The sequence below is a fragment of the Anolis carolinensis genome, chromosome 2, assembly GCF_035594765.1.
Source record: "Anolis carolinensis isolate JA03-04 chromosome 2, rAnoCar3.1.pri, whole genome shotgun sequence".
NCBI lineage: Eukaryota > Metazoa > Chordata > Lepidosauria > Squamata > Dactyloidae > Anolis > Anolis carolinensis.
The window spans coordinates 166,632,350-166,657,375 of NC_085842.1; the positions used below are offsets into that span (position 1 = coordinate 166,632,350).

Sequence of the window (25,026 nt, forward strand, 5' to 3'; positions counted from 1 at the left end):
AAACTTAGCAGAATGTACTAGCTCTTGTATACCGATACGTTGAATATTCAGAATCAGATTAGAATTATTCAAAATATTTCTTTCCATTGAGCTTAGGCAGTTCTGGAGTGAATATTGTTCCTGGTCCAACCAGTAGGAGGCAGACACTCCAAAAAAATCCTGAAGAGGTGGAAACAGGGACTGCTCCCTCCCTACTAAAGGCCTATTGTCCTGCCTTTAGAAAAGAAGGCTAACTGTTCAGCAAAGAAAACTTTATCTGTTTCATCAGAGTTAACATGATCAGACCATTCATGGGAAAGAAAATCTGTCACTTAAGCATACAGCAATTTTATGGAGTCTATTTAACAGTCTGTGGAATAAAGTGACATGACAACTGTTCCCAGCCTTGTACTGCAGTAACCACCACCTGATAATTTCTTCATAAAATATATGAGAAACTGATTTGGTCCAAGTGTTGGATTATCTTTAAATTTTTCATGATTATAAATTGCTTTCTTTTATTGGAAGGCAGTATATTGCCATCCACCTTGCAGTGGGAGGATATGCTCTATGTACTGTAGCATGTCCTTCATGGAAAGTGGTGCAGCACAAGAAGCTTATTTAGCTGGTTGCCCTAAAAACTTAGTCTAGCACATGATTTGTGTGTTATTTAATCCAGCCAATTTACAAATACAGTACATGCTCTGAACATATGTATCTATTAAGTTAGAAGTCTCTGGATGCTTTGGGTATCCAGTAGTCAAATATTTCTGATTTTATGTAACAGTCAAAATAGTGGTGGTGCAGATCCAGTAGTCCTTTGCTCTTTGCTGCATCATGTTCCTCTGGGTTCTGATTCCATTACAAGTGACAGATCCATATAAACTATGTTTTACTGACTATGTTTAGTTATTTATTTCCTCTTGGATCTGAGGAGTGCTGTTATAGAATGTAATTTTATATAGTAGAGATTGTCGTTTCTCTATGCTTTTGTTTAGCTTTAGCTAAATGTGCTTCCTAAGAAGACAATGAAGGCCTTATTGATAACTTTTGATGGTTAATGGGTTCTAGTGATTGAAGACACCCTATTACTTTGATTACGCTATGTAACATGTAATTTTGTTCCTGGGTTATAAATGTCATTTCCTAATAGTTCTATCATAAAAACATGGAAAAGGTTTATTTAACATTGTGCTACAGTTTTTCAGTGAATATCTCATAGTCTCAACATTCAACAAAGTTTCTGGAGTATAACAACTACTTTCAAAGCTAGTCCTGCACAATTAATCAGGAAATAACACTTTCAAACTAGGGACAGATTTTTTCCCCAAAATTTGTTAATTGTGTTATTCTATACCAATGATTCCCAAAGTGGGTGCTACCGCCCCTCGGTGGTCTCTGGAGCGATCCAGGGGGGCGGTGATAGCACCTATTAGGACCGGAGGCGGGGCCAGAGGAGGGGCGGGGCCTCTTCCCAAGTGCCGGAGATAGGGCTGAGAATCTTCTGTACCTCTCTTGAGGCGCTTGTTGGGACACAGACGGCGGAGCTAGGGAAGGGGGCGGGCCTCCTTCTAAGAGCCCGAAACAGGGCTGAGCCTCTATACCTCTCCTGAGAGGCCTTTTAGGACTAAAGGGCGGGGCTGGGGTGGGGGCGGGGCCGCTTCCAAAGAGCGCGAGACAGCGCTGAGTCTCTGTATACCTCCTCTGAGGCGCTTGTTAGAACACGGGGATGGGGTAGAGAGGTTCAGCCCCGTCAGGCACTAGGGAAGTGGCCCCACCCCCTCCTCTAGCCCCGCCCCCTGTGTCCTGGCAGGTGCTGCAGGACAGGGATAGAAGCTCAGCCCTGCCTCAGAGCTCGTAACTCCGCCCATCCCATTCATGGCCGCCCATTTGTGGCCCTGCCCACCTCCCCCTCCCCCTCCCAGCCCTGCATCTTGGACTAGGGGAGAGGCTCAGCCCCACCCTCTTGAGCAGGAGCCACACCCACCCCTCTAAGCCATGCCCCCTTTCCAGGGGGGCGCTGAGTAATATTTTTTCTGGAAAGGGGGTGGCAGGCCAAATAAGTTTGGGAACCACTGTGCTATGCAGTAGTTTGGTAATTTTAAAAATAAGCAGAAAAAGAAAAACATATTGGTCAAGAAGGAATTTGAGAGAATTCCAGGGTGTGCCATTTGCCATTAGTTAAAATTGATGATGCCTTAAAATCTATAAATATCTGGATGCTTACTTGGACCTATATGGTCGACATATATTTGTCGACAAACAGATATTGTAAATAAGTTATAAGCTTCCAAATAGCATTTCCATCCAAGGGGACTGACTCTCTGAAGGACTGTCTATGGAATCTCTATTGTGGGAATCACAAAACAAGCTGTAAGGTAAAGAGGATACATATATACACTCAATAGGGGCATTTGTGAAGTGCAGACTATTAACATAAACAGTTATAAGCTTTACTGAAGAAATAATACATAGGCCAAATAAAACAGGCTCTGATGTTTTATTAGTGGCGCTAATAACCCCTACATTGCCAGGATTCAAACTGGGATAAAAACTAAAATTCAAATTAAGAAATCTTCTCATCTCAGCAAAGAAATTGGGGGTGGGATGGGGGGGGGTCAGATAGGAGAATTCTCCTCACAATTCAGACAAAGGGCTGAATTAGCACACGCACACACACCCTTTAAAGCCCATCCACTAGTTAGGCCACAATAGATGCATAATCATTAATAAGATGATCAGACTGAAAAATGCTAAAGACCAAACAGGTGAAGATATGAGATCCCAGACTCTCTCAACCCAGAAAAAAGAATAGAGACTTCCCTCCATCAAAACAGACTTTTTCTCTTGCTATGCAGATAAGGTGGGAAGCGTGAGAGACAGATATTCCCAGTCATCAGCCAGCAACACAGTGCCTACACCCCCTACACTCTTCATCTGTTCACAGTCATCTGGGTTACATTGAGGTAGGAGTGCCCCCGTGCCCCTGCCTGGTGCACCCTGTTCAGCTTAATCACCCCCAGCTGCATGTGCCATGAACTACGGGCCCTGCTAACACGCAAAGGTCAAGACATGGGCCAGCCGCCTCTCCCTGTACAGCCGGCCGGGAGCGAAGGACTCTGCTAACAAATGCCCAAGGCAATTTGCTGTGCACAAGTCCCAAATTAATGCTGTTCTCCCCTGGGAATTTCTCCCCCCCCCCCCCACCCCCAGTCTGTTTCTGCCAAACCTTCAAATGACAGAAAATTCTTCATCTGCACACACAAACCCATATTGTAATCCGAGTTATGGGAAACACAGTCACAGGTCTCACTGAGACTAAGGTAAAAAGAACTGGAAGGTACACAGTCTGGCCTTGGAAGCATGCTAGTTTATCTGGGTTCCTTACATCTGTTATTTTGAGATTGTGTGGATTTCTGTGTTGACACTTTCAATAATGTGGGGATGTTTGTGGGCATAGTTCAGTAACACTTTTATTTCACTTTTATTTAATCACAGCCTGTTCCTCCAGTTCCTCTTTTCTGTAGTCCCAGTGATACTGAATGTGGTACAAAAATTGCCAGGGTGCTGTCCATGGTTCTATGCCCTGCCCTAGCCATCGCTCACATGTTGTTAGGGAAGGGAGGGAAGAAGATGATAAGATATAGAACGTGATTCCCAGTCACTGATTGTTTCCGTCTTCTGCAAAAGCCTGTTTTCAGAACTAAATGCTCTATTTTTTTGAATTTATCTCCATACACTCATTGCAATTTAACCAGCAAACCTTAATGAGGTATTTGATGGATAGCAACTTGTTCAAAAGATACATGTAGAGGAAGAAGCTCCACACAAACAGCTTCTATCTTGTCATACTATTGCATAAATATAGAAGTGTACCAACTCTAATACCCTTCTCTGACAAAGAATTTGCTTCCTCTGTGGGCATTCCCTTCAATGGCTAGCCACATATTATAGTAAATATTTGGATTTTATTTTTAAGTGTAGTTTAGGTTCAGTTTGCAGCAGAGGCTCCTTTCCTTTTCTCTTGCTTCCTTCTTCAGGATTTAAAAATTCTCTTAATAATTTAATGGATGAAATGTACATCTGCACTTTTTAGGGCCCATTGCTCATCCCTCTCTCCTCTCTTATCACTGATTTTAAACAGCTAAATACAAAAACCAGTTACACTATATCAGTTCAATTAGTTTACTTTCCTGATACTTCTGAGTCACTCACATTGTTATTTGTAGAGCCATGTTTTTATGCACTATCCCTATTGCAGACACTTGAAAAATCATTATTTAAAGTCTGAGTTCCATCATCACATCTATCTGAGTGTAGGCTTTTCCCTGTTTCTAGGTCCCAATAAAGAGTGCAAGAGCTCTATTCTAAAACTTATTTGGAGCATCTGCATATCTCTGAATTATAATAAACCACATGTTTCTCGTGTCAGAGCATTCACACACAAGGACTGACCAGTGTACACTCAAGAACTGCACTTGCTCAGCGATCCTAGATGGCTTCAGAAATCTACAGCTGAAGCAACATTCTGCTCCATATACTGGCTATATTGCCATATCCTCAATTTCCCTAGAGTTTGGCAATGTGAATGCTACTGCTTGGTTTCTGATGCAGACATCAGCTACTATGTTTAGAGAAGCAGGAATTACTGGAAACAATCAGAATATCAAACTCCAGTCTTTTCCATGAGAAATATTTAGATAGCTGACAATATAAAAATAATTGTAGCTTTGCCAAGGCTTGCTCTGAAGCTTATTGAACATAGTTGTTACTCTGGTCCTGAGCACTCCTCTATTAGCAAACCTAGGTCATCTTGCTGACACCACCCATGTATACTAATGTATACCATGTATATTAGCCATGTATACCATGCATATTAACTTTTTACTAATATAGAATAATTCCTTAAAACAAGGACGGGAATTGTGTGAAATCCAAATCCTAGCATCCTACCACTATTGTCCACACTAGCTAGGTCTACTCTGAGCAGTTCAGCAGTTGAGCAGATGCCTTATGCAATGATTCCTATAGCATTTCAGTTTGGCTGCCCTGTTCTAAAGTGGTCCTGGCTGACAGAATATCGGACTGTTATAATCTAGGATTGAAGTATTTCACTTCCTCAAATTTGTACAAATTCTAATCATGCAAATCACTCTAACTTTTGTTCTGATTATGCAGTACAATCATTGTGACATTTTTCCTCTTGCTATGCATATTTCCTAACATTGTTTACAGTTACAACTAATCTGAGAACTAGTACAGAGTAATTTTTATACTGGATTTGGAACAGAGGAAACCAAGTTTGGTCATGGAATTTATTGTGTGAACCTAGGTCAGCACCTTACAGATCCCTTCAATGCTTCTTGCACTCTGCTACTCACACCTGCTCACTCTCCCTTTCCTCCTATTCTCTCTCACTTCAATTCACGCCCTTGCAATAGGTCTCTCCTGTGTTTCCTGCTGTCTGTCATTTGCACCAGTCATTTTCCGAAGCCTTCTCCCTTTCTTGCCTTGTAACTTCCGAATGCCCTGCTTTCCTCCCGCCTTCACTGCACTCTCCTTTTCCTCCTACTCTCTCCTTCACTCACCTTCCACCCTTGTAATGCAACCTTTCCTTGCTCCTTGAATTCAGGTATTCACACTCCTCATTGACCTTTCCCTATTTCCTAACTTGCATCCTTTCAGGTAAGCCCTTACTGCGATTTCCCTCATGTCAGAAAGGCAGGGAAAGACTGGTTACTTGAAGATTATTTGACAAAATAATCATTCATACCTTGCTCTAGATTGCAAGGACTAGGGATTGATTGTTTTTTAAATGATAGCTTGGAATCTGGGGCACATTTGCATGTTTTCGAACTGCTAGGTTGGCAGAAGCTAGGGCTAACAGTGAGAGCTCATCCCGCTCCCCAGATTCCAACTGCTGACCTTTTGGTCAGCACCTAATGTGCCATTGGGGGCTCTTAGCGATTTTCATATATGAAATTATTTTGGAGTAGATGCTATTCTGCTGGCATCATAAATTAGCCTTCCAGTATTTTTAGGAGACTTCCCTAGTGGCTGTACTGACTGAAAATGATGGGTATTGTAGTTCAAAACATCTTGCGAGGAAACATTTGTGGGCAGTCAGTTTTTAGAATCCCAGATTACACCGGTTACCCGTATGACCAATACTGTGCAACTTACTAGTTAACTGTTACTATGAAGTTGCATTGGCAAGCATTCTTGCCAGATGCTGTGTGCCATGTAGCAAAGGAATAATTGCCCCAATATTGTCACAAACAGGTATTAATTAACTATTCACAGAATTATAGAGTTGGGAGGTGTCCCATGGGCAATATAGCCAGTTAAAAAATGCACAATTGAGGACTTGACATCTATCACTGAGAGATGGCCATCCAACTTCTGCTGCAGTAAAGGCGAGTTCATCTCACCCACCCTACCCATTAGGAAATTCTTCCCAATATGTAGTTGCAATCTGGCTTCTTGTAATTTGAATCCATTGATTCAGGTCTATTTTGTAAAACATCAAAAATAAATCCACTCCATCTTCCATATGGCAATACTTCAGATATTTAAACAAATCACTTCTCAATCATCCATTGTCCAGATTAAACATGCCGAACTCCCTCAACTGTTCCACAATAATATCATGGTAGACATTATCAAAAGTCTTATTAAAATCAACAATTAATATACAGTACTACAATCAATTAATATACAGCATCCTACATTCACCTGATCTATGAAGCTTATAGACTATTAAAAATAGATTAGTCTTATCTGACTTTTTTTGTGAAACCCATTCGGCTTTGTAATGATGTCAGCATTTTTTTTTTCAAATGCTCAGAGACTGACTCTTTAATTGTGTATTCTAGAATCCTTAATGTACTGATATCAAACTCATTGTAATTGTTTGGGTCTTCTTTTTTCACACAACTATCACATTACATACGTACAAATCCCAACTGTTTAGCTATATAACAAAAACTACAACTAACAACTCGAATAAGAAGAAAAGATGATTTCCAACTTTTTTTCTGCAGTTTACTTTAACTCTTAAGAATCTACCTCTCTACTTTATCTATAAGTTACACTTTATCAATACTCTTAACTCGTGTTAATTAATAAAACCAGTAAATATAGTCCTCACATTAATGGTCTGTAATCAACATAATACTGGTATCTTATTTATGCTTCTAAGTATTATTTTAATTTATTATTATATTATTTATATGCTACCTTTCTCCCAGGACAGTGCCACTTTTGATCTTCCTTCCCTTTTGAGAGATTTATCTGTTCCACCACTTGCTAAAAAAGAACATAACTGAAGCCTTAGTTCTGTCCATCCGTTATAGTTCCGACTTCATCCCCATTGCTCCAGTGTACCAGCAGTACCACCCCTGGCTCTCACGATTCCTCTTAGTTTCCCATCCCAATCTTCCTGACAAACGCCTATGTGCCTAGAAAGTAATTATGTCTGAAAGTAGCTTTGAATTTGCTGTTGTTTTTAGACTTTCTCCAAACTGTCAAAATGCGGTATTGATGCAGAGAGAATAGCATTTGGTGGATTTCACACTGTCACCCCCCCCCCCCCAATCTCCCTTCAAGGTACTTCATTAACTTCCCCTCCCCACCTCCAGTGCCCAAACGAAAGGTCAGCAGGGGTCATGGGTAGCCAATAAATGGTTTAGAACCCAATTATCCTTCCCTAGTTTCTAGTCTATGGGTGAGGGAAATGTAAGCTTTAGATTAAAAAAAAGTGGGGGAGGACAGGACAGAAGGAATGAGGAGCAGGGACCCAGAAAGGTTTATGGCTCCACTGCCTATAAAACCTTCCCTTCCTTCTGTTCAGGAACCATAAAAATACTAGCGCATGCACAGACAGTTGCTCCATGAAAGAGTGTGAGCAGCAAAAATCATAATTATCACCAAGGGAAAAAAGAGAACGAAGAAGAATGAGAAGGATTCCAGGAGATGTGATAGGGGGTCCAGTGGATCAGCCCCAGACAATCCAGAAAGCCTAAGGCAAGATGAATCCTTCCAGATGGCTAATTAAAATCAGATTGGACTACTTTTGTCAATTTCACTCTGGGTGGTGTGTGCAAGCTGGCTTTTTCTTCTTTTTTTCTTTTAGCAGAGGGGGTTTTAGGGAGGAGCAGCAAACGTTTAACATGGAAAAAAAGCCTCAGCGTGTTGCCGATTTTATGGGCAGTAAAATTTCAAAGCCATCCAAGTCTATTAATGCTAGAGAAGGAAATTTCTCAATGAGCTGTAGAATTGGCCAGGAGGGAAGTCCTTTTCCCTACTGCAATTCCTCACACTTGTGCCCCCCACACCTTCACATCCAACACCCCTTTCCTTCCGCTCAACCTTCACATGCTCCAAACCATACGCCGCCACCCCCCTCCCAGTTCAGATGAACCTTTGGCATCAATTCTTCCAGAACCATCTCTTTAATGAAAGGGAAGCAAGATGGATAGAGATGTTAAGCTTATGCTTCAGAAACATGTGCCAGTTCATACTATGGGCATTGCATCCTGCTGTTAAATATCCTTCTTCCCTCACCAGACCCATGTTATACCTATATGATGTTTGAGGTAGGGGTAATCTGTATTTCCTCTTCCCAGTTATAGAGAAAATAACACATCAAAGCTACACTCAACTTCAATTTGATTCTTTGGATATAAGGTCTCTCTTTTTACTAAAGAGGGGATATTTGTCCTAATATGCTGTATATCAGGTGATATGGAGACAATGAATCCCCCTTTGCTCCTATTTTATCTCTGTGCTTGGAGTCCTGGATCCATTAATCTCATTTCCCATGCTGACAGCCTTTATCAATGCAATTTGCATCTATTCACATTAAAAGTCTTTCTGGTGCAAATAAATTCTTTAACAATTACTGTATGTCTTGTAAATCTGCTAGAGCTGCTTTCCTATTGTGGCCGTTTTACCTTCTGGTTCAGAGACCAGGTTTTTGCGGTCATACGTACTAGTTTGAACTAGTTTAAAGTACAGCAGTTTAGTGTGAATTGTCCCTTTAGATTTCAGTTATCTGGATTTTCTTAAGTTTTTCAGCTATTTTCTGAGGAGGCTTGACAAGGCAACTATGTCCTATGCAGGTTCCTGATCCACTATTTTAGATCTATTTGAGCTGTGATAAGGTACAGTTTTTTTTCTTTGTATGCCTAATATGCAGTATTTCTACATTTTTTGTATCTTAGCAGTACTCAGGTCTGCAAATAATGTTCTCCATAAACTCAGGAGTCAATGAATTATAATTGGAGTGCCCAGGGAGGCAAACGGATCTTTTAGCAGGGACCTTGCTTATAACCCTGCTGTCTCTTCTTACAGTCCAATAAAATATCAATACAGCTGATTTTTCTATATCCCAGTGCAATTCACAAAAGTCAGGAAGGAGGGGAGGAAGGATAACCCTTTGTTTTTTGTATCCTTGCTGTAGACTACAGGTTTTTATATAAGTTATGAACATCTTATATAAAAACAGTGTATTAAATCGCTGAGCTGCTGAACTTGCAGACCGAAAGGTCCCAGGTTCAAATCCCAGGAGCGGAATGAGCACACGCTGTTAGCCCCAGCTCCTGCCAACATAGCAGTTTGAAAACATGCAAATGTGAGTAGATCAATAGGTACCACTCTGGCGGGAAGGTAACGGCGCTCCATGCAGTCATGCCGACCACATGACCTTGGAGGTGTCTACGGACAACGCCGGCTCTTCGACTTAGAAATGGAGATGAGCACCAACCTCCAGAGTCGGTCACGACTGGACTTAACGTCAGGGGAAAACCTTTATTATGAACATCTTAGGGTCCTCCTGATGTTGAATTGGATTACAAGACCCATGATAATGCTCAGGAATGATGGTTTCGCAGTTCACAAACAGAAGGCAGTAGGTTGCCCACTACTTCTTTGTATAACAAGAAACCATAAATTAGTATCCACCTTTCATTTTGCTGAAAGTAATTTCTTAATTTGTCCAGTGAGGCAGAACAGTTATAGTGGTATCTTCCAGATATTTGTTGTCAAGTTCCTTCAGGTTGACTGATAAATGGCAACTCTGTTTTGGGATTTTCTTGGCAAAATCTATTAAGGAGAGGCCTACTATTTGCTCTTGTAAGACTGAAAGAATGTAACTTGTTCAAGGTCCCTTAGTGGGTTTCAATGGGAATTCAAATCCTGAATTCCAAGAATCTTAGTCCAACACTCAGATCACTTCACCCAATGGCTCCCACTCTAAAAATGTGCCATTGACGGGGTGGAGGGCGGGACTGCAATTCTCAGGATCCCCAAGTCATCAGACGAAGGATTAACCTCAGAAACTATACTTCATTTCTTCGCACTGAAAAGTAATTTCAGTCATGTAGAAAAATAAGTATATCCTCTTTCTAGAATTCAAAGATGCATCTGATGAAGCAAACTTTAAATCTACAAAAGCTTGTGCTACTAACTTTTTTATTCTCAATTTGCCCCAAAAGTGCTACAAGATCTCTTTGCCCCCTTTATTTAAAGATGGGTGATTGCTGGATTAGAGCCAGTGTGGCATTGTGGTTTTGGTGTTGGACTAGGACTCTGGAGGCCAAGGTTTGCTCTGCTTTGAAACCTATTGAGTGACTTTGGGCAAGCTACATTCTCTCAGCTTCAGAAGAAGGCAAGAAGAAACCTCCTCTGAATAAATCTTGTCATGAATACAGAGTGATAAGGTCATCATAGGGTCACCATAAGTCAAAACAACAAGAAAGCACACAGTAACATTTTAAATACAAGTTTCCAAAATTCCAAAATCACCACTCACGGGCACACACACACCTTTTGCCTTTGTGCTTGAACAGTTTTCCAAATGTACTCTTATTAAGTATCCAAGAACTTCCAGCTCCAGTTTCACTTAGTTTTTGAGATCAGATATGATCAGGATGGCATAGCCATAGGCAGTTATAACCCAAATACTATGTTCCCATTGGATCCTTATTCTCCATAGGATATCAATTTATTAGATGCCTCTAATCTGTGTGGATCCTGAGTTCACTATCCAGCAAAGAAATCTACAGGGACAAAAAGTAGACATCAGAATGTAGATCTAAAAATGTGGCAAGCATTTTGGAAACTGCTCTTCCAAGAAGAATGTCAGACAAAAAGAGCAGTTTTCTCTAAAACTAGTGGCAGACATAGGAGACACACATAAAAAGCAAATATACTGACTCTTAGTAATGATAAGCTGTTTAAATAATAGGTTTGTATCACACAACCATAAACAAGAAATGCAATGATTTAGAAACCATTATAAAGTGGCAAGCCAAAAAGATGTACACAAAAATAAATAGTTGCAAGTCTGTAGAGGAAGTGTGAACTAAGGAATCAACATATCTCAGATTGTCTAGATCAGTGGTTCCGAATTTTTGGTCCTCTGGGTGTTTTGGACTTCAGCTCCCACAATTCTTAACAGCTGGTAAGCTGACTGGGATTTCTAGGAGTTGGAAGTCCAAAACACCCGGAGGGCCAAGGGATGGGAACCACTGGTCTAAATTAAGTTCAACACACTAAAAAAAGCATTTAATTTTGATGGAGATGCTTGGGATTTTTCAGTAGAAAGAGATGATTTAGCTTTCATTCTAAACCAAATGTTTTTGTCACAGGTAGATTACATATTTTAGTGCAGAAGCAGCATGAAAATACATGCTGTTTCTGTAATGTTTTCTTGGAAAGCACTATGGCATCTCCTGCTTGATCTCTCCCCCCTCTCATAAAAAGGACTCACAGAAAGGACAAAGGAATGTTTACAAAACAATGTCATTCTAATGGCAATATTACACTTCTGATGAATCTGAAATACAGTTATTATAACCAGTAAAAATAATGGAGAAAGTAAATTAATCTTACCTATTTTGAAATTGTCTAAACCACAAGAGATTATCTATAAGATGCTCTTTATAAAAGAGACCACCCTGTAGGAGAAAATGCAACCTACTGAGTAAGGCATTCTAACAGAATACCATAATTCTGTCTCCCTTGTTGCCCCCCCCTTTTTTTTCAGCTCAGATTATAATAGAGAAAAATATGTTGGAAAGAACTTTTAATATGAAAAAGCCAACCAGCATTAGAATATGATGATTTCTGTGAACAAAAAGAGAAAAGAATTTTCCAGGTGGTGGCAGTATTAAACCTCTGAACAAGTAGACAGCTAAGAATATCTACTGGGATTGTTTTATTTGGAATGGGACAGTATTGCAAGCAGATTCTTCATCTAGTCTTGTCAGGTTTCTGCACTCAGTCTTTTTATCACAGGAATGGGGAACTGTTGGTTCCCTAGATATTTTAGACCATCATTTCCCATAATTCCTTGCTTCTGACCTTTCTACTGGGACATAAGAGGGTTGTAGGTCAAAATATCTAGGAGCAAGTCTTCCCAACCTTGCATTACAGCATGACTTCTAAATAATGTTTCCTATCTCAAGAGAAAAGGCTGGGAATCACATTATTTTCCAAGCCTGCTGTGCCTGCACAATATAATGGATGTTGTAGGCCTATCATAATAAACAAGCACAGGGCAGCGGTTACTTGAACTGGTCCTCTTTGTTTGTTTTTTTACAGAGAGATGCAGAACCAGGCTTTCTCTCTATTTTATAAGGGCAGGAATTTCATCCTTAATATAGGCTATGTTTCAGAGGAAGGAACTGGCAAAATCACCTTTGAGTATTTTTTGCCTAAGAAATATGACTTATGGGACCACCATAAGTCACTAGGAAACTTGAAGGCACATACACACACAGAGATACTCAAAAGGCATCAAATTATGTCTGATCTTGAAAGCTAGATAGGAGATTGCCAATGAATACCCTATAAAATTCATGGGATTGCAATAAGTCAAGAGGCAGTTTGAAAGCACATACATGCACATCCTATCCTGTCCTGCCATGCTCTTCAGGAAAAGGTCAGGAAACAAAGAGTATAATGTACAAGAGCAAAATGGAGCAAACACTCTATTTTCTCTCTTTCAAATATCACATGCTTGAACCTTATTTCAGTGCTCAGGAGGAAATCACATTCAGAAACAACCTGGTGAGTGGAAAGAGTTGAAGCAGGTTTTTTTTCCGGGTCAGAAGCAGCTTGAGAAACTGCAAGTCGCTTCTGGTGTGACCAAATTGGCCGTCTGCAAGGACATTGCCCAGAGGACCCCTGGATGTTTGATGTTTTACTGTCCTGTGAGAGGATCCCTCATGTCCCCGCATGGGGAGCTAGAGCTGACAAACAGGAGCTCACCCTGCTCCCTGAATTCGAACCGCCAACCCTTCAGTCAGCAGTCCTGCTGGCACAAGGGTTTAACTCATTATGCCACTGGGGTGCTCCAGTTGAAGCAGTCAGAGGGAATTAAAGTAGACTAAAAGTTGTAACCATAAAGGAGAAGGCAGGATTAACTCACTATAAGAAATATTTCCAGTTCAGTGTCGTTTCAGTCAAGTACTACTACGCAGCTTTTAAAATAATTCCTCCTTTGTGGGGTATTGTGTGGTTTCCAGGCTATAAAGCCGTATTCTATCAGCATTTTTTCCTGACATTTTGCCAGCATCTGTGACATCTTCAGAGGATCTGATCCTCTGAAGATGCCAACCACAGTTACAGGCAAAACGTCAGGAAAAAATGCTGCTGTAACACAGTTGCATGTTTTTTTGTAGAGCCTTTTGCTGTATACATTCTGAGTACTACTGCTACTTTGCTTGCCAACGATTGAAATTCTTGCCTCATTCTTGCTGCATTAATGATATCTTGGTCTGGATAGCCGACTAATAACCAGTGGAGCATTTTTTGTATTAGCCTCTGATTCATTACAGATTTTTTACTAGAAATGTAGCATACCTTTCTCAGCTTAATGGAGTTAGTATCATCAGTACAAATTCCTACAAAATTATACAGAAGCTTTACCACTGAGTTCTATCTGTCAGTACTTGCAAAATTTGCCATGGTTAAAGTTGTATTATAGAAATCAGGGATCTCTATTTCTCTTCCATCCTACTGACTGTCTGACCCAACTTCAGTCCCCAGCCTATTTTAACTATCCTCCCTTTCACTAGTTCACAGGGTCCCGAGATATAAGGATTTAATCTGATGATCCAGCTACAGGTTTTAATGGGATATTAATGGGACAGCTGATTGATTTACAGACATATAACAGCTGTGTGATCAAGTTACTCATATGTTTTTATGCTTTCTAGAATTCAAAATATGAATATAGCTGAAGATTCAAAAATAAAAAGCTCATAAAATATTACAAAGGAATAAGGCACAATTTTTTCCGATTCAGGCAAACAACTTCTGTGGTATACAAGGAGCTGGCAATGTTGTGCACATAGGTGCTTCCTTGTATGTGGGTCATGGCTGGAGTCAAATATGACTGTGCCAGCAGGGTTGTTTGCTGCATAATGAGCAAACAGTTCTTGCTGCCATATAAAAATCTACATCATTCTTATGCAAACACACCATTAGTATTTAGCATTCATGTTGGTCCCCTCCCATATTGCCATCCCCTTTTATTTGTGTCATATTCTTAATTAGTTTGTAAGCCTAAGGGCAGGGAACTGTTTTGTTGTTCGTTTATTTGTAAAGTGCCATATACATTGATGACATTATAGACATTAAATTATAGTAATAATGATCTAGGTGTTGTAAAATTAGTTGAGCAGCAGCATCAAAACACTACCAGCCAAAAGAATCATGGCACACTTATTCAAAATCCCATTTACCCCTTGGTGCTGTCATCTGCATCCAGTGCTCATTATGTAAACCCTCACTATGTAAAAACTCTGTGTATGTACACAAATGCACACCACATGCACACATGCACGACTGAGTAATATACACCTGATAACCCCAACCCCATTGGCTGAACTTAAATAAAAACAATAGAATTTGATTTGAATTGTTTACCTTCTTCCTAACTCAGTGGTTCTCAACCTGGGGTCCCCAGATGTTTTTGACCTACAACTCCCAGAAATCCCAGCCCGTTTACCGGTTGTTAGGATTTCTGGGATTTGAAGGCCAAAACATCTGGGGACACCAGGTTGAGAACCATTGTTAACTAGCTGCAAGTGAATAGGCCAAGTAAGCACAACTGAATGAATGAAATGAGACTCTGCTCAAGAGCAATCCACTGAGATGATGTGAAGCATTTGTATGATCTACCTATAGCATTGTATCTCTGATGGCTCATTACCACAGGGAAGTCATTCTCGAATTTCAGCCATCAAATAATGGATGTGATGAACCTCTAAGAAGATTCGTACCTATTGTATACTGTGTGTCGATGCAGGGCTTCTCCATCATAGGACATTTTCCCCCAAATCTAGATAGGGGAGGGCCTTACGTCAAAATTGATCAAAGTGAGCTTGTGCTGGAACACAATTTCCAGATAAGGGTCTGGGATGGGGAAGCATATATTGAACTCCAATATATATTTAGTTTGAGTGTTAAAGAAATGGTTGTGGTACCACTGAAAGTCCAAGGCCTTCCCTACTAGCTACTCCACAGCACAGAAACTGTGGTGGGTACAAAAATACACACAACATAACCTTGAAACCTGTTGTTGTCCAGCACAGAGCAGCTGGCCATTCCAGCCACCAGCTGTATTCACCTGCGGACACTGAACTAAAGGGAAAACTCAAGGGTGCCAACACTTGGCCTGCTGCCCTCAAGCTAGTATGTGAAGCTACCCCTCAGCCACCACTATGAACCTGTACTGAGGTATTCCATGGAGAAAGCAAGACAACATGAAGGACAGGATGCATTTTAAGAAGTGTTACCTTACAGTTGAAAGGCTTTTTATGATCCTACCAACCATCACCAACTCTGCCACTTACACGTGGAGAAGTTAAGAGGAGGCTTGAAATGCACCCGTTAGGATCTCCAGTGGTGAATATGAAATCTGACCCTTGAAAAGGAGGCGGGCCCGCTGTTTCAGAGGATATGCCCAGAAAAGAACAGCCAGGGTGAGCTCCAAACAGCAATAGCCCTTCTTGAGTGGTGTGGTGGAGGCTCCTTCTTTGGAGAAGGAGCCTCCACCACACTCCGGGGCAGAGAGAGAGTTCCACTGCTGAACAGCTCTCACAGTTAGGAAGTTCTTCCCAATGTTCAGGTGGAATCTCCTTTCCTGTAGTTTGAAGCCATTGTTCCGCGTCCTAGTCTCCAGGGCAGCAGAAAACAAGCTTGCTCCCTCCTCCCTATGACTTCCCCTCATCTATGCATATGGAGCCCCCGGTGGCACAGTGGGTTAAATCCTTGTGCTGGCAGGACTAATAACTTGGAAGATTGGGTTGCTGACCTGAAAGTTTGAATCCAACCCAGGGAGAGTGCAGATGAGCTCCCTCTATCAGCTCCAGCTCTATGTGAGGACATAAGAGAAGCGTCCCACAAGGATGGTAAAAACATCAAAACATCTGGGCATCCCCTTGGTAACGTCCTTGCAGACGGCCAATTCTCTCACACCATAAGCGACATGCAGTTTCTCAAGTCGCTCCTGACATGAAAAAAGAAAAACCGACCTATGTATGCATGCCCTTATCATATCTCCTCTCAGCCTTCTCTTCTGCAGGCTAAACATGCCCAGCTCTTTAAGTCGCTCCTCATAGGGCTTGTTCTCCAAACCTTTGATCATTTGAGTCGCCCTCCTCTGGACACCGTCCAGCTTGGCAAGATCTCCCTTCAGTTGCGGTGACCAGAATTGGACACAGTGTGATTCCAGGTATGGTCTGACCAAGGCTGGATAGAGGGGTAGCATAACTTCCCTGGATCTCGACCAGGGGTTCCCAACCTGTGGGTCCTCAGATGTTTTGGCCTTCCAACTCCCAGAAATCCCAACAGCTGGCAAACTGGCTGGGAGTTCTGGGAGTTGTAGGCCAAAACACTTAGGAGCCCACAGGTTGCGAACGGTTGATCAAGACCAGGCATGGGCAAACTCTGGCCCTCCAGATGTTTTGGACTTCAACTCTATCCTAGACACTATACTCCTATTTATGCAGGCCAAAATGCCATAGGCATTTTTAGCCACCACATCATGTTGCTGGCTCATGTTTAACTTGATTCTATGACCAAAGCACCAACTTGAGAGGGCGTTTAGGAAGAGCCTTGGCAAGCCGACGCTGTCACCCCAATCCCTATCCCCTCCCGTCGACTCTTGCATGTTTTCCTGCGACACCTGGAAACCTTTATTTTTCCACCAGAGTTCTTTTTCCCCGCACAAAGGGAAAATGCCATATAACCAATGGGCGAAGTACAAAGGGCGGTGGATCTTGGCAGAGGGGAGGGAGGGACGGAGGGCGGGCGGGAGGCAGCTGGATTTTCCAAAGGCTCCGGCTGGGCAAACTTCTCGCGCTGTGCTGTTCGCAGCTGGCGAAAGGCGACCTCACAAAAGGGATTAGGCCTGGGCTGGGCGGCGAGCGAGCGGAAGGGGTGCGCGCGAGAGGGCCGGAGAGGGCATCCCCGAGAGAGAGCACGGCCTGCCTGCCTTGCCTTGCCTGCCCGGGGCGCGCGCTCCCTCGGGCCCTCCGCGCGCCGCTCTCCGCACAAAGCAAGCCGCGCTCGGAGCGGCCAAGAACTTCGAGCAAGTTCAAGAAACGCCAGCACAATGGGAGAAAGAGGAGGAGGAGGCGGAGAAGAAGAGCCGTGATGCGCAAGAGGGGAGAGAGAGAGAGAGAGAGAGAGAGAGAGAGAGAGAGGAGAGTTCAGCCAGGAGCCAACCTGAAAGGTTCCCAGGGAGACTGCTTAGTGCTCACTCCGACCTGGCCGCTACCCCTCGACGCCCGCGCGCAGAAGCGAGGCGCGCGCCTCCCCGGAGCCTTCCCAAGGCTCGGAGCTCCCTCTGGGGCTGAGCGCAAGGGCAGCAGCACCCCTGGCCGGGTCCCAGGGAGCTCTCCCCGCGCTCCTCCAACTTCCACCAAGTTCCTTCCTTGCATCCATCCATCCATCCCCGCTCCCTCGCCTCCCTGCCCGCCTCAACTCACTCTCCTGGGCCATGCTGATGACGGTCTCGGTGGTGGCGTGGTACTCGTCCTCCTCCTCCTCCAGGAAGTCGGCGTCGTGCGGGAAGGCGTCCCCCTGGAAGTCGTGCAGGTCGAGGATCTGCTGCAGCGGCGGCGCCTTGGGCAGCAGCTGGTTGACCACCTCGCGCGTGATGTTGGGCGCCTCCTTCAGCCGCAGCTTGCTCAGGATCTGCGACTTGATGCTCTCCAGGCGCAGCTCCTTGCTGTGCTGCCGCCACAGGCACACCGGGCAGCCCGGCCCGCCGGGGTCCCCCTCCGCGCCCGCCGAAGACGGAACCGGCACCGGCGAAGAGGAGGAGGAGGATGAAGAGGAGGAGGAGGCCGCCTTTGCCTTCGCCTTCTCGCCGGCGCCCACCTCCAAAGCCAGCAGCACCAGCAGCCACAGCAGGGACCGGGGCGCCCGCATGGCTTCCCCTCCCAGCCTCCCTGCCGCCCTCCCTCCCTCCCCTCCCTCGCTTTCTCTTTCTCCCGGGCCGGGGGTCAGTGGAGGGGGCGCCTCCTCCTCCTCTTCCTCCTTCTCCCACTTCTCCTCCTCCGGCTTCTTTCTCGGGAGGCGGCGGGTGACTTGCTGCCTCGGAGAAGGAAGGAAGGAAGAAGGAAGGAAGGCAGGCGAGCGAGGGGAAGGGGGGCGCCGAGCGAAGAAAGACGGACTCTCCTTTTATATCCCAACTGAACTGTGTCGTCAAAAGCCTTGATTGGCTGCGGAGGCAACAAAAGAAGGGCTCCCGGCAGAAAGGGCTGTCACCCGAGGAAAGGAGGAAGGAAGAGAACAAGAAGGAGAAGCCGCTCGTTGCGCCTCCGACGCCTCCGTCCGCCGGCCTTTTAAGCGCCCGCGGATCGGGGCGGGGGAGGGAGGGGGGAGGGAGGGGGGAGGGGGCGGGTGGCCCCCGGGGCGGAGGGGGGGGGGGGGAAAGGGAGGGAGGGGGCGTGGAGCGGGAGGAGGGATCTGACAGCCCCTTAAAGACACACGCTCCCAATGTGTTGTCGAAGGCTTTCACGGCCGGAATCGCTGCGTTGCTGTGAGTTTTCCGGGCTGTATGGCCATGTTCCAGAGGTTGTGAGGTCTGAGGATGCCTGTCGAAACGTTAGGAGAGAATGCTTCTGGAACATGGCCATGCAGCCCGGAAAACTCACAGCAACCCAACACAAGGTCCCCTTGCCCGACTGCCTTTGGCTTCCAGAGAGACAATTTTTTTTCCGTGTCAGGAGCAACCTGAGTTGCTTCTGGTGTGAGAGAATTGGCCGTCTGCAAGGACGTTACCTAGGGGACGCCCGGATGTTTTGATGTTTTTACCATCCTTGTGGGAGGCTTCTCTTATGTCTCCGCATGGAGCTGGAGCTGATAGAGGGAGCTCATCCGCATTCTCCCCGGGTGGGATTCGAACCTGGCAGCCTTCAGGTTAGCAACCCAACTTTCACGTTACAAGGCTTCAATCCTCCACGCCATCGGAGGCTCCGAGAGAGACAGAGACAGAGAGCGGAGGGGAAGAGAAGAAAAGAGAAGAGAGAGGGTGTCTTTTCTTTGAAGGCACGCCTTGAAGAAAGAGAAGCGGGTTCCGCCTCCCTCGCCATCCCTCTCGCACTCTTCTCCCATCCCTCCGGAGTTTCCCTTTCGGGGCCACTTGACAGTTTCGAAGTGCCCCGCGCGGGCTTGCGCTCGAGCTCGGCCCGACGGGGTCGTTTCTAGAGCCCCCTCTTTCCCTTCTCTTTCCATTCCCTCGGGGCTCCGGCGCCGCAGCTGTCAGCCGCCTCCCCAGAGAAGGAGCCACGTGCGGTTTTGTTGTCTTTTGGGTTTTGGGAACGGGGGGGGGGGGGAGCCTAGCAGGGACTGAGGGAGGGCGGGAGAGAACTGGGGCGCCCCAGGAAGGGCACTGCTCTGCCTCCCCTCAACCCCTCCCCCTTGCCCCGCTCCGTTGGGCTCAGCCAAAGCCCCGCGAGGCACGGGAGCGTGGCCAGGGAGGCGGCCAGGTGAGACGCCTCTGAATGAACCAAGGCGGAGGGGGGAAGGAAGGGAGCGCGTGCGCGCGCGGGGAAAGCGGCAGCCTTCTGACTGGACCGCCGCGCGCGTGCCTCCTTTCGAATCAAAAGGCGCAGCGCTTCTGAGGGGGAGAAGCCTCGGAGTCCAATTCCGACTGCCCCTGACATTCCCTTGGCGGGAAGAGGGCTCTTTTGGATGCTGAAGTGCTCTTCTACCCTACCTAGGTGACACTCCGCTGCTTTGGTCTCCCTTTCGAGAGAGAGAGAGAGAGCCCTGCGACCTGGGTCTGCACCTGAGGGAGGCCTCTCACTCTTCCCCCCTTCGCCCGCCTCCTGTTGCCCCTTGTGAGTCCAATAGAGAGCCCTTCCCGCGGCTGCGTGTTTCCGTCCCGAAAAGGTCCAGCGAGAGACCTCGCTCCGCGCGCGAGGCGACCTCTTCTCCACCTCGCCTCCAGTCACAGAAGGAAAGCGCTCCTCCGACCAAGCCAGGCCAAGGAAGGAAGCCTTGAGTCCCCTCGGGTGAGAAAGGCGGGGTAGAAATATTGCAAATAAATAAATAAGCGTGCTTCCTTTAGCGCAGTGGTTCTCACCCTGTGGTTTCCCAGATGTTTTCAACTCCCAGAAATCCTAACAGCAGGTAAACTGGCTGGGATTTCTGGGAGTTGTAGGGCAAAACACCTGAGGAACCACAGGTCATAGTGGGTTAAACCCTTCTGCTCGCAGGACGGATGACTTGAAGGTTGCTGGTTTGAATCCAACCTGAGGAGAGTGGGGATGAGCTCCCTCTATCAGCTCCAGCTCCATGTGGGGAGATGAGAGAAGCTTCCCACAAGGATGGTAAAAACATCCCGAAGTCCCTGGGCAACGTCCTTGCAGACAACCAATTCTCTCACACCAAAAGTGACATGCAGTTTCTCAAGTCAATCCTGACATGAAAAAAGCACCTTAGACTCTCTTAAGCAAGTGGTTCCCAAGCTTTGGGCCTCCAGGAGTTTTGTACTTCAATCCCACAGATCCTAACAGCTTGTAAACTGGCTGGGATTTCTGGGAGTTGAAGGCCAAAACACCTGGAGGCCCAAAGCTTGGGAACCACTGCTCTCAGGCATGTAAGGGGGGGGGGGGGGTTGAGGGGCTTCAGCCCCCCCCCCCCCAAATTCTCGGCGTGGTCCACAAGAAGGCCTTACATTTATTATTTAAACTGCTATGTTTGTTCATATCATGATCTGATCACCATGCTCAATATATCCCATATGCATGGGGGTATTGGGATAACGATACAAAAGATTTGCTAGCCCCCCCCCCCAAACCAAAATCCCAGCCCCTCCCGAGACAAAATCCTGGCTATGGGCCTGACTGCTCTTAACCCGACAAGGAGCACCCATGGCCCGTTCTCAGATATTTTCAGGCTCCAAGCCCCTCTGCTCAGATATGTGAAAGGATATAAAAATGATGTACACCGAACAGATCCTGGCAATGAAGCCTCTCAAGAGGCACGTAGAAGTGCCCTTTGTGTGCCTGCGCCTTCAAGTCGCTTGCCCACTTAGCACAAACCCATACATTTTTCATAAGGTTTGTTCAGGCAAGGAATACGCCCAGCTGGTTTTGCCCATTCCTTCCTCTGAAATACAGCCTTCACCATCTGGGATTCCTTGGTGGTCTCCCATCCAAGGCCCAAACCACTTGCAGTTGAGCTAGATCACGCATGGACAAACTTCGGCCCAAGTGTTTTGGACTTCAACTTCCACAATTCCTAACAGCCGGAATCACTAGGTTGCTATGAGTTTTCTGAGCTGTATGGCCATGTTCCAGAGGCATTCTCTTCTGACGTTTCACCCACATCTATGGCAGGCATTCTCAGAGGTTGTGAGGTCTGATGGAAACTAGGCAAGTGCGGTTTATATATCTGTGGAAAGTCCGGGATGGGAGAAAGAACTCTTGTCTGTTAGAGGCAAGTGTGAATGTTGCAATTGGCCACCTTGATTAGCATTGAATAGCCTTGCAGCTTTAAAGCTTGGCTACTTCTTGCCAGTAGGCTGTTAGGAATTGTGGGAGCTGGAGTCCAAAACACCTAGAGAGCCAAAGTTTACCCATGCCTGATCTGGCATAACTAGCTAATCCAGAAGAACCAGTTCCAAATTGATTCTGTATTAAACCTATCAAGCCAGATAGTTTTAGACTTCCCAACAGAGTTCTATGAACATACAAAACACTTCGGCAAGTACCACCAGGGCTGACCTTACTTATTTTCCAAGATCAGGTGGGATCTCAGCTTCCCAAACTCTGTGTCTGATGCAAGTGTGCTGTGTAAATGTAAGGAGAAACATCAGAGTCTATGGAGAAAAAAGCAATACATCATACATTTTTAAAAATATAAATGGAAGATTTCCATATGTTATGTCCCTATACATTTCGTTATTACAATTTTTGCCTGTGTCTGTATCTCTTATAAAGGATTGCTTTAATCTCTAGTTTGCTACCAAAACTAAATTACTGTGTCGTGAAATGGTGCTTGTCTACAAAGAGTATCGCCAATGTGTTTGCAAATCTCTGCTCTAGGGCATTTGGGTTTGTAGCCCCTCTAGTTAATACATCATGGAGTTATTAGACACTTCTAAGGGTTAACATCAGTACTGTTGCAATTTTAAAACTGCAGACTTCAGCAAAAGGCTACCCCAGGAGTTCACTGGGATGCTTTATGAGCCCCACTCTCATACATGTCCAATTTAAAGGGGGATTAGGATTAATTGCTGTAACGCAGAACATTTTAATTGGATTCTCCTGGCGTTTGGCAAGGTTATATCCAACGTTAGATACATTTTCCATGCCAAGCTTTCTACTGACAGATCACATTGTTTCTCAAACACTGCTGAGCCCTGACACTTAAGCAACACTGTCTGTATAATTCATCTACTTGAAACTCTGGTTCAAAATAAAACTGCTGTCAAATAGCCCTTCATCATCAGCCATCCAGGTGAGCCCTGCAGCACTCTAAGATGAACATTTCCATTCAACCTCTTGGGGTTGTTGGTCCTACTAACATCTCCCCTCAAGCTGTTCCTCTCTGGCTGCTGAATGACCACCATGCTGCATCAGACACAGATCTTTCATGGAAAATAGAAAATAACTGCCATATCTGTAAGAGAGCCTCAGTATCAACCAGCCCCTCTCACTTCCTTACCATCAGGATCAGTCTAAGCAATTTGACTGGCAGAAGAGGAAATATCGCCCCACACCCCACCTAGCTTGTGCCAAAGTGCATAGCAAAGGCCTTTCCTGGATAACTTAAATATGTGCACCCACAATTTCCCAGTTAGACTACTGCAAGTCATTCTGGGCTGCCCTTGAAGACAAGTACAAAATGCAGCAACTGGATTGCTAACCTGAACACTGTTTTAGAAGACAACATGCAACAGTTATCTTAGTATGCTTCCGGATAAAAAATGTGGTGGAAACATTTGAAGCCCTGCTTGGGACTTTGATACTGTACCTCTCCCTATATTTACCTGACTGAAGAGACCAAACTCTGTTTCACCTGAGGCAACGCGTGATGGGTGGGATCCTGTTGGGGGAGATATGAATGCATAATCCCCATTTCCTGGGCAGCAGCAACCACAACCAACAGGAATCTGTTCCAGTCAATTAATAAGCACCTAAAGGATGTTCCCACCTCCACCCCACCCCCAAAGTGATCTCCATAGTGAAAGGCAGAAACAACACCCCTGTGGCAATTTCCCCCTACACCAGAGATCATTCATGGGAGGGGCAAGCGGGACCCTCAGCCAGTTGCTTCCTGAGTGACAGGAAAACAGACCTGTCAGAAATATTAAAAATTAACTAGGTATTTTTAATTACAGAAATGTGAGTCAAGCACTGAAAGAGTTAAATAAACTAGCGTCACCCTGAGGAGAGTGAGTTGGCCGAAGCTTGTTAGAGTTAATGTGCCAAAGCTTGTGTTGTCCTGAGCAATGTGAGAATGCCTCAGTGTGAGAAGGCGTCATATGAGAAACTCCAGTTTGAAGGCCTCGTGTGTAAAATTACTGTGTGAAGCTCCTGTGTAAGTTCGGTGTGAGAAGAGGCTCTGTGAGAGCAAAACAGTTTATCTGCATAAGGAGCCCAGCGTAGAAGCAAAGAAGGAATTATAAAGAACTAGAATACTTCTAGAACATGGCCATACAGCTCGGAAAACATACAACAACCCCATAAAGAACTTTATTTGTGTTATGGAAACCTTATTTTTGTAAATAGTGCAACCATATTATTTTGCTCCAAAGAAAAGCCTCCTAAGGAAGAGATAACATTGGTCTGTGTATTTTTGTTCTTTTTATCACTTTTGGCAACTGGTGTTAGGTTCTGCTATTCATTTATGGGGAAGGTCTTTTGTTAATAAGCCCACTAGGCCAACAAGAACCGCATTGTTCATAATGGCTGCAGCCTGGAAATCTGGGACTGAAGAACCTTCACAGTTCTTGTGTATCAGTTAAACTAGGAACTATCTAGGGATCAGTCACAAGTACACAACTTTAGATTACACGTTGGCTCACCATGATTTGGGCCATTATGAGGATATAAGAGATAGCCTTCCCCTTTAGCCTTCTCTGTTGTCACACCCAAGTTGTGAGATGCATGGCTGACACATATATAGACTTCATTTCAGCATCAAGTTGAAACATTGTTTTTTATTAAAGCTTTGGATGGTCTAATTGTTTTATTATAATTATATGTGTACATTCTTTTTGTATAGTTTCAAATGTTTGAGACTGTATTGATGAGTTCTCCGGGGTATTATGGAATCTGCCTATGTGGCCTGCTAAGTACAGTTGTGCTAAGAAATGTGATCTACTAAGTAGTAATGTAGCTATGATGTATTAAGGTACGTTTGGTGATTTCTATATAAAAATGTGTAAATTATTAGTATTTTGTCTTGCTCAGGATATCTGTGTATTTTATGGTCCTGAGCAATAGACATCTTTTTGTTACATCTAAAACAAATTTTTGTGATCTTCTACTCGGTGATCTTATCTGGCTA

General features: G+C 44.7%; 1 protein-coding gene across 1 annotated transcript in view; it reads right to left on the reverse strand.

Moving 5' to 3' along the window:
• Positions 1 to 18,827, reverse strand: part of gdf11 (growth differentiation factor 11) — a 32,946-nt gene extending 14,119 nt beyond the window's left edge. The window contains exon 1 of the mRNA XM_008114414.3: positions 17,985 to 18,827. Coding sequence (XP_008112621.1) covers positions 17,985 to 18,429 — 445 coding nt within the window. The 5' untranslated portion in view covers positions 18,430 to 18,827. The remainder of the gene's footprint in view (positions 1 to 17,984) is intronic.
• Between the last annotated feature and the right edge of the window lie 6,199 nt (positions 18,828 to 25,026).